Raw genomic sequence first — 10946 nt, forward strand, 5'->3', positions numbered from 1 at the left:
AAACTGGTACAGAGCTGTTCCTCAGGCGGTCTCAGCCCTGAAGATAGTCCAGGCGGATGGAACATTCTTGTTTCTCTAAGCAGCCACACGCTGATGGCAAATGATACAAAGAGGAGGAGCTTCAGGCAGAATAAACTCAGGGCAACCGTTATGACGCCTGGGCCGTGCTCTCAGCCTTGTCAGACTGCTGCTTGCTCAGACAGAATTCAGTTCGTGGGGCCCCAGCTGAGCACGCAAAGGCCATGAGTTACAGCTGCCCTCCTCCCAACGTGGACGGCATGATCTCCCCCAAGGTGGACAATCTGACCTACCGCAACTCACCCAACACCCTGAGGTGCGTCTTTGAGAAGTATGGGCATGTTGGCAACGTGTACATCCCGTGGGACCGCTTCACCAAAGAGTAAGTGGCTTTGCTGTCGTCCGCTTCCACGACAAGCACCATGCCGAGGACGCCATGGATGCCCTCGACGGGATCGTGCTGGATGGCCACCCAGAGCCGCAGCCCGAGGCTTCCTTGCCACTGTCGTTCCAGCAGCAGGAGCAGATCTTGATCGCAGCGTCGATCTCCCTTCAGTCATGCGAAGTCTCCATCTTGCTCTGACGATAGATATCCATCAACCTCTAGATCCAGATCTACTCGAAGTTCCAAGTCCAAGTCCTCCTCTGGGTCCAGATCTTCCTCAGCAACCACGTCCATGTCTAGATCCATAAGCCTTACACCAGAAAAAAGCCCAAGTCCAGATCACAATTGAAAAATCCCTCCAAGAAGATGTGGCACATATATACAATGGAATATTACACAGCCATAAAAAGAAACGAAACTGAGCTATTTGTAATGAGGTGGATAGACCTAGAGTCTGTCATACACAGTGAAGTAAGTCAGAAAGAGAAAGACAAATACCGTATGCTAACACATAAATATGGAATTTAAGAAAAAAAAATGTCATGAAGAACCTAGGGGTAAAACAGGAATAAAGACACAGACCTACTGAGAATGGACTTGAGGATATGGGGAGGGGGAAGGGTAAGCTGTGACAAAGCGAAAGAGAGGCATGGACATATATACACTACCAAACGTAAGGTAGATAGATAGTGGGAAGCAGCCGCATAGCACAGGGAGATCAGCTCGGTGCTTTGTGACCACCTGGAGGGGTGGGATAGGGAGGGTGGGAGGGAGGGAGACACAAGAGGGAAGGGATATGGGATCAGATGTATATGTATGACTGATTCACTTTGTTATAAAGCAGATACTAATAAAAAATATATTTTCAAAAAAAAGAAAAATCCCTCCAAGTTTCCTGAAGAGGAAGGAGCGGTGCCCCATTAGGATAACGAGTCATTAGCAAACAACCTGAGGACTTGGGGGGAGGGGAGGGGAGCAACATTCTCAGGTGATCAAAGAGTCCTTGAAATAATCCACTAGCTGATGAAAAGGTTATTCTTTAGCATGTTGTATAAGCTTTTACTTGTTTTAAGTTTTGCCTCAAGTGGTAAACCTCATTTTGTATGGTATTTTGTTGCTGTTATTCAACTATCTTCTAAGTTAGTGAGGTGAACAACTTCAAGTTATTATTGGTTTGAATATTTGAGGTAAAACTTCATTTCTCTTTACGGCATTTTGTTTGAAAGTAAACAGATTGCTATCTAATTTGTGGCCCTCCTGACTTAAGAAAATGTGTGCAGCCTTTTCTTTCTGAGTCAAAAACTGTCTAGTGATTGACTCATCATTGCCATCATTCTTTTAAAAATAAAGACCTCCTTGAAGTTATTATACATTTATTTACATGTGCTGTTTACCTTTGGGTTTAACTGGCAATCTGGACCTGCACTGGTATAGGGACATCTAAGGTGAAAAGAATTTTTTTAAAGGATTATTTATCAAACATAGTTCTAATCGCTTATGTATTTTTGTGCACTAGATACAGCTGTACAGCAGTTGAGTAATGCTGGTTAGCTGTTAAAGGTGGTGTTTTGTAGTGCAGAATGCTTGCCTATTTCATCTTTTCTCCTGATTGCTCCTATGTAAAGGTAATGTGCTGTGCAGAAACAAACGGTCATCCAGTTCATGAAAAAGCCTGACAATTGCACTTCCAGTCACCCTGGCCTTGCATATATAACAGAGCATACAGTGAGCACATCTAGCAGGTGAATTTAAAAGTAAATATGCCTTTATTTTTTCCTTTCACTCCCAAAGTGGTCAATCTGACCACCTTCAGTTACGAACTTAAATATGAAAAATGTTACGAAGTAAATTGTAACTTTCTAAGTGCTAACAACATGCTGTATCTTTTTGTTTATGCATAGAACAAATATTAAAAACAAGACATTAAAGTAGACAATAACTACAGTGTTATAGGAATTCCAAGTTCTAGATAAAGTATGTTCACACTGTAGAGGAATTTTCAAAACTTCAGTGAAATAGACCTATTACTAGTACCCAGAAACCACACTTAAGCCAATGGTTATTAACCTAACCAAACATCTGTTAAAACTTTTAAAATACACCACACATAGACATGCAAGAACACACATAAGTACACACTTACTCACACTAAGACTTTGCTAAATTTAGGCATCCTAAAAATCCCACCAGGGAGCTAATTGGTCACATAACATTATCTCACTCATTAGTAAGGTATCGGTGAAAGACATTTTAGTTCCCACCAGGACCATTCTGTTTCTGAATATAAGCCAAATGTTCAGTGGTACTTTAACTCGGGATATCTTCTCTTCATATGAGAATTAAATGAGTATTACTGGGCCAAGGTATCAGAATACATTGTATAATAAATGAAACACATACAAAAATAGGGACATTCTGAAAGGACCTCATGGTCCAAAGAAGTAGGAAATTTATTCAAAATATTAACATTATATGTGATAACTACATTTCATTCATAATCAAATGAAAATGTTCATTTCCTTCAACTTTACAGAATTTCAGTCTAATAAATACTTATTAAACAAATAAATGACAGAAAAATTCTGTTTGCTTATTTTTTCATAAAAACTAAATCCAATTAAACTTAAATTGTATAAACATGTTAACTTTATAGAATGGACAAAAGCAAGTAAGTTTTACATGTCAATTTTATTATAAATTACTTTTTTTCTTCCAGTTTTATGGAGATATACTTGACATTTAGCACTAAGTTTAAGGCATACAGTAAGTCCCCTACACATGAACCTTCAAGTTGTGAAAGGTCAAATATGCGAACGTGTGGTCACATGTCCAATCATGTAAGTTAGTTCACGTGTCTGGTGTACATTGTCATGTGTGTGCATCCTCTACAAGTGGTTGTGCTTTTGTGTACTTTACAGTACTGTATAGAATACAGTAGTACAGTATCTTTATTTCAAGCCCAGGATGTCCAGAAGCAAGCATAAAAGCAGCGATGATGTAGCTGGTACTGCTAAGAAGCAGTGATAACGATGGAAACAAAACTGAAAATAATTGAGAGAGTGGAGCGAGGCGAGAAGATGGAATTGGCAGCCCAGAGAAAGGTTGAAGAGCGACAAGAGGAAGAAGAAATAACTGAGGAACCGAAGAGATTCACCATGCGGGAAATGGCAAGGGGATTTTCTTTATTTGAGGAGGCACTGTTAGTTTTTGAGGCATAGGATCCAAACAAAGAACAGTACACAAAGGTTGCAGCAGCCATTCAGAATGCAATCCAGTGCTACCATGTCATCTATGACGAGAAAAGAGGCTAGATAGAACTGAATCCAGCAAGGAACCAGAACCTATGCCATCAGCGTCAGGCGTGAGTGAAACTGCAGCTTGCCCTCCGTCTCCTATTGCTGACGATACCTCAGCTCCACCATCTCCCACCTCCTCTCCCTCCTCCAGTCAGTAACTCTTCTTGACTGTTCACTCGATGCCAGCCCCTGGATGCCAGCTGTTGTACTGTACTACTGTACTTTTCAAGGTACTGTACTGTAAGATTAGAAATGTTTTATTTTGTTTGTTTTTCATGTATTATTTGTGTGAAAAGTATTATAAACCTATTGTAGATAGCCGATTGTGTTAATTGGACACCTAGGCTAACTTTGTTGGACTTAGGAACAAATTGGACTTATGAACGCACTCTCGGAATGGAATTCGTTCCTTTGTAGGGGACTTACTGTACAGCATAATGATTTGACTTATGTTGGGCAATAAGAAATTTTCCTTTACCCTTCTAGATTCTTCTGGCTGGTCTAAGAATTAAATTAACATGAGACAGATTAACAGGAGAAAATCAAACAAAGTTTAATAACATGTACATATGGGAGAGACCCAGGAAAACTGAATGACCAATATGGCTGAAACCCTCACCTTAAATATGATCTTCAGCTAAAAACAAAAGAGGATGTTGTGGGTAGTGTTTGAGACTTCAAATGGGAGCAAGGTGATTTATATGAAGATGGAAAAGCAAATGTTTGGTAGATGGGCCGTGTAGAGAGACAATGGACACAGAGTGGACTCTGATCTCTAGGCCCTGCTGAGTTTCTCCTACCACTACTAGCCTATATTCTTTGTAGATATCTCTGGTGATAGCTCTATTGGGGAATAATTGGTCCTCTATCTAAATTTTTTTAGGCAGGAGCAAGGTCAAAGTTTCTTCCTGAGACTTTTGGGCCTAGATTTTTTTTTAGCTTGAAATAATCTGCATACCAAAGAAACATTTTGTGGTGGAAAGTTTTGTTCCCCTACACTTACATACATCATGAAATGATTACCACAATAAGTTTAGCAAACATCCATGACCTCATATAGATACAAAATAAAAGAAAAAGAAAAAGATATTTTTCCTTGTAATGAGAACTCTTAGGATTTACTCTTAACAACTTTCATATGCAACATACAGCAGTATTAATTATATTAATCATGTTATACATTACATCCCTATACTTATTTATCTTGTAACTAGAAGTTTGTACCTTTTGACCACCTTCATCCAACCTCCCCACCCACCTCTGGTAACCACAAATCTGATCTCTTTTTCTATTAGTTTGTTTGTTTGTCTTTTGAAGTATACTTCAAACATACAACACTATGTTAGTCACTGGTGCACAACACAATGATTAGATATCTCTGTACATTATAAAATGATCACAAGTCTAGTTACCATCTGTCACCATACAAAGATATTACATTACTATTGACTATATTCTCCATAGTGTACATTTCATTCCCTTGACTCCTTTATTTTGTAATTGGAGGTTTGTACCACTTAATCTCCCACACATGTTTCACTCATTCCCTGACCCCCTCCCCTGTATCAAATTACTTTTTGACATCTGATGACATCACCAATCATATGGCTCTCCTGTAACAACTATTAGGAGCCTTCCAATGATACGTGGCAGGAATCTTTCACAAGCTTACATTTTAAAAATGAAATACGGTGTTTTACAGATCTAAAAATCTTAAGGCACATGTAGCTTCAGGTATTTCTCAATTTTTTTCTCAGGTATCTTGCTCTTTCTCCATTATTATTTTCCTCTGTCTCTTTATGTCAATGTTCCTCATTCTTGGGACATAACATAGCCACAAGCATCTTCAGGTTTACATCCTACCAGCTTAGCAACCGCAGTGGAAAATGATTTCTCATTTTCAGTAGTTCTAGCTAACATCTCAGATTTAACTCTTAAATGTACTTTTGGTTGCATGCCCATGCTTAAACTAATTACCATAACCAATTTGAGATATACTGATTGGACATGGCTGCATCATGTGTCCTCTCCTCTAGCCATGGCAGTGAATTCAGCTAAACCTAAACCAAGTGGACTAAGATTGTAGAATGGGTTTTCCCCCCATGAAAATCAGGATGCTATTAGCATGAGTATGTTAAGGGGACACTAAGCAGACAAAAATAAAATCTACTGCTTGTTATCAAAAAAATATCAAAACATCTTAATCAGTGTCCTATTTCTTACATGAAAAAAATCAAAACTCAACTTATAGTTTATGTCAATTATTCTTTCTGAGATTCCACATTTCCAACCAACCCCAAAACTGTGGCCACAGTTGCCCAAACAAGCCAAGGTCTTTCAAGTCTACTTCTTCCATCTGACATAGTCTTTCTCTAGCAACACATAACTGCCACTTTCCATCTATAGAAAGTATAATTATATTTAAAGATTCAGATTTAAATATAATACCTCTGTGAAACATTTCCCAACTCCCATTAAATAATTGCTACACAGTTCTCTGTACTTACACAATACTGCATATATAAATCTATTATAAAATATACTGTATTTTGATAGTTTCTATGTGGTGTTTCCCTCACCTGGTGTGTGAATTACTTGGGAGTACAAACTGCTTCAACAACTGACATATCTCTAGCTGCTAAGGCAATAACTGACCCAGTTTATGTTGGATGGATTAATTCTTAAATAAGTCAAATTGAATAAAGTCTCAAATTCAGCAGCCAAATATTGTCTTTACATGAGTAAGTTGAACAAAGAGCTCCTAAACAAGTGTTAAGTGGGCCTGGTAATATTAATGAGTCCAGAAGCTCTTAGAGGTCTCCTTCAGATAGCATTGCAAATGAGCATTATTTTATTTTCACCAAGCCTTTCAGGTGATACATGCAACAAAATCAGCAAAGTCAGTACTCATTGTGGCAGACAAAGTAACTATTATGTATCTGTCCTAAAAGTTCCTGTGATGTTCTGGCTACTTTTTTTAAAGTAGTATTTATAATATTTATGAGAAAGGAGGACAAAAATGAACCTGATGCTTTTGTGGAGAAGGAATTCCCTGGCTGAGCAGAAAAGGCTGCCAAAGTTTTGGTGTTTCTTGTTTGTTTGTTTGAAACAAGATTGAAGGACCGTATAGTGCAAGATGAAGCCATTAACAGTTAAAAGGGAGAGGACACACTAAAGAGACTCAGCTAGGGCCCTGGTAAATTATCAAAAATTGTGGGCTTTCTTAGTGAGAGTCTATGATTTGAGAAATCATGAGGAGAAAAGGCGGAGGTCCCTAGGCACCTGAAAATGAGAATTGCTGCATTTAACTAGGCTGACTTTGGCATGGCATTTTGAAGAAGGCAGTCATATGTAATGTAACGAATAAATAGAGCATATCAGAGCCTGAAAACGCCTCCTGAAAACCTGAGAATAGGCTCATGTGGGTGAAACGAGGTGAAGGACGGTGCTTGGTACACTATAAACCCTCAGTAACATTGGCTGGTTTTGAATGAAATGAAACCTAACCTGAATCCAGTCCCTACTCGGTAACAGCGGGGAACATAATGGGTGCCTAGGCAACGTCTAGCAAGTTCTGGGATACAGGCGGCTCCCAACTGTTGCGTCACCAGGGGCTACAGAACTGAGTCGGGACGGGAGAAGGCAGGAATCTATGCAGAGGGTCATCCGACTGAGTCGGAACCGGACACTCTGGCAGGAAGTAGAAAGCGAAGAAAACTAAACGACCATGGGTGAATTTCAACACTACGTCGTGAATTTCAGATAATTTTCCACTTGTTTATTAAGATGGAAAACTCGGATTCCAACGATGAAGGATATGGAGTTTCGGCCCAACGCATAAGTCAAACGGACCGATTGGTTCGGGAAAAAGATTTCTCCAGGTTCGTAAATAATCTGAGTGAAGAAGATTACAAATTTATGAGAGACAACAATCTTCTAAGCATTCCAGGTGAAAGTACAGAAGAAGAGTTGCTGAGAAGACTTCAGCTAATTAAAGAAAACGCACAAGACTCAGATGAAAATACAGGTATATTTTGCTTTTGGAGGGAATAGGATGGGATGAATAAGGAACTTCATAAGAGTAAATAGTAAATTATATAGAAGTGACATAACTTAATTTGGTAAGTAACTTCTCATAAAAAGAACTGGCATTTACTTGATTTTTGGTGAGAATGTCAAGGTATGCTTGTTTGTTTTCCTGATTCACATTTGGGTTGTTTTAATTGGGAAACAGTGCGAAGTAGCGTATTTGTATTTTTCTTGGTTTTCTACCTCAATTGAAAGTCCCTCCTACTTCCTGAATTATTTTTTCTACATAGACATGTATAAAAAGCAAACAGAAATATTCTCAACTGGGGACAATTTTGCTCTCTCCAACACCTGGGGACATTTGACAATGGCTAGACATATTTTTGGTTGTCACAGGGGAGGCATGGGTGTTACTAGCATCTAGTGGGCAGAGGCCAGGGATACTGCCAAATATCCCACAATGCACAGGACAGCTCCCCAAAACAAAGAATTGTCCAGCACCAAAAGGTCAATAGTGCTAAGGCTGAGAAACCCTGCTCGAACCTCAGGTCTGGTGTCCTCCCTCCCAGTGAGAAGTAGAGGATTTTACTGTCTAATGAAGAGGATACTATAATATTTTGGTTCTTGAATATGGTCTTATATGTACCATGCTAGGTTCAGTCTATTCATTTGATCTGACCTTCAATTTAATGTCAATTAAAAATCTTGGTAACATTAAGAAGTATTCAAAATGCTAACACTTTTAAACCTATAAAACTTGTTTATGTTTGGGCAATAATCTTATATTTTAAAACAGCTTATATATTATCAAAAGCACATAAGTGAAGAGCCCAGAAGTAGTCATGTTGGAGACTAATGAAAATTAGACAATAATGTAAATTGAACTAAAATACTAGCATTGTACCTTAACTGGTGTTTACCTTGTTTAATTGCATTAGTGTTTTGACAATGGACTGAAAAAAAAGTCTCTTGACATTCCTCCTACAGTGCTACACAGGGCTGTGTATATGATGAAATATTGAAAAATAGACTTCCTCCAGATTCCCTTTTTAAAAAATTCTCTAAGTTTATCTAGGATTAGCTCACTCTTTTCAGATGGAATTGGATTTTCTACCTTTACTTATAAATCTACACAGTGTAGTTTAGAAAATATTAACTCTATAAATGTGAAATCAGTTTAAAACATCTGAGTATTTAAGTTCTCATTTTTTTGTTGTTTTTGAAACAAAGTTTCAGAGTGCTATTTTATGATGGTTCTAATTTTGGTAGTTCTTTTATGCACCCTCCCCATTTTTTTGGTTAACAGATAGAGGAGACTCTTCAGATGATGTGTCTAGTGGTGACTGTATAATAGACTGGCTTAACTGTTCTGGACAAACTGAAAATATGACAAGTGGACAAAGAGAAAACCAATCTTGGAGAGAAGACAGCCAAATTAATCCTAAAAGTGATCAGTTCATATTCAGTTTAGAAATAAATGTTAACCTTGATAATGGGAGTCCAAATCCAGAGAATGAATATGTAGCATCTGCAAGACTTCCCAGAAGAGAAAATATGGAAGACAGCCAAAGGCAATTGGAAAATCCACAATCTGAATAAATATTTACAAGACCCTCTATGTCTGAACAAGATACAACTGAAACATTAATGGAATTCCCACCTACCAGAAGTCAGAGAAGAGCAAGAAGTAGGAGCCCAGAGTATCGGAGACCCAGAGCAAGAATTGAAAGTTGGTCGCCTCCACGTTCACTTAGGGAAATTGTACAAAGAATTAATCATAGTATACCATCTCAGAATTTTGAGCAGCCTCTGCTAAGTGAGAATGCGAGATTTTCTAGAACTGAGCACCAAGAAATACTGAGATAGCAAATGACTGGATTTGAGTTGCAAAATAGTAGTCTTATTGAAACTTCTAGAACAAGGAATGCCGTTCATGGAGAAAATTCTCCAGATACAACCAGCGGTGGTGAATCTTGGGGGATGAGGGAAATATATCCAACCATACCCTTCAATCTTGAAGTAGGACAAGTTCATTCTGGAGCATATTCTCAGAGAGACAGCAGAGCTAGTAGAACTCAGTTAACATCTGAGACACCAAACAACACTGTCACTTCTGAAAGTGAACGATGACTGAGGCAAATGTATTCACATTTTGAGCAGGCAGATGTGAGAGCTTATGTCAATACCATCAGAAATCCCATTTGTAGAATTTTAAATACTAGCTTAAATGATACAACATCTGTTCCAATTCAGAGCTTGTTAAGGCAGACAATGACAGAATTTAGTAACTCAAGTAACCTTATGGACAGTGTCAGTAATTTAGAGCATAGTGTCTCACCTCCAAGTCAAAACATGGAATGGCCAGAGTCACCTAATGGTAGTACTAGTGGTATATTTGGTTCTGATTCAAATCCTAGCTATGATACCCATTCAAGTTCCACACTGATTTGTCATTCAAGCCCCAATTGTATGTCTAGTTCCAGTTCTAGTCCTATTTCCAGTTCCAGCTCAAGTGATGAAAATTCAGGAATTATCTCACTGATGTGTGAAGGCAGTGAAGAAACAAACTTATCATCAGACTTATCATCAGAGACCAGCCAAGGGGGTAGACAAATTATCCTAGTAATATTTGATGAAAGTGACTCTGGGTCCTCCCATAATCTGCAACAGTTTTTCCTCTTAAATGAAGATGATCTATACCAAACTACAGGACTCACCAAAGAACAGATTGACAACTTGGCTGTAAGATCTTTTGGTGAAAATGATGCACTAAAAGCCTGCAGCATTTGCCTTACAGAGTACACAGAAAACAGCAAGCTTCGCATACTACCTTGCTCCCATGAATATCACATTCACTGCATTGATCGCTGGCTGTCTGAGAACTCTACCTGTCTGATTTGTCGTGGGCAAGTAGTGGATTCCAATGAGAGTGAAAATCCTAATTGAGATCTGAATTCTCAGCTATATAAAGTGTTATAGGGCTTCCCTGGTGGCTCAGTGGTTGAGAGTCCACCTGCCGACGCAGGGGACACGGGTTCATGCCCTGCTCCGGGAAGATCCCACATGCCGTGGAGCGGCTGGGCCCATGAGCCATATGTAACAATCTGAACTGAATCACTAGTTCCTGAAGGAATTATTGGGCTTTCCCCAATTTCTGTTCCATAATAAAAGGAAATATTAAAAAGTCAAACAATATTGTTCAATCTGACAATAAAAAT

General features: G+C 38.7%; 1 protein-coding gene and 1 pseudogene across 1 annotated transcript; both read left to right on the top strand.

Annotated features, from left to right (window-relative positions):
• The first annotated feature begins 242 nt into the window (after nucleotides 1–242).
• On the top strand, nucleotides 243–752 carry LOC132501364 (serine/arginine-rich splicing factor 2-like; annotated as a pseudogene).
• Nucleotides 753–7485: 6733 nt separating this feature from the next.
• LOC132501365 (E3 ubiquitin-protein ligase RLIM-like) lies at nucleotides 7486–10674 on the top strand. The gene is given in 2 exon segments (XM_060116956.1): nucleotides 7486–7726; nucleotides 9035–10674. Coding segments are annotated over 2 exon segments (1881 nt in total).
• Nucleotides 10675–10946: the final 272 nt, after the last annotated feature.

The sequence above is a fragment of the Mesoplodon densirostris genome, chromosome 14 (assembly GCF_025265405.1).
Source record: "Mesoplodon densirostris isolate mMesDen1 chromosome 14, mMesDen1 primary haplotype, whole genome shotgun sequence".
Classification (NCBI taxonomy): Eukaryota; Metazoa; Chordata; class Mammalia; order Artiodactyla; family Ziphiidae; genus Mesoplodon; species Mesoplodon densirostris.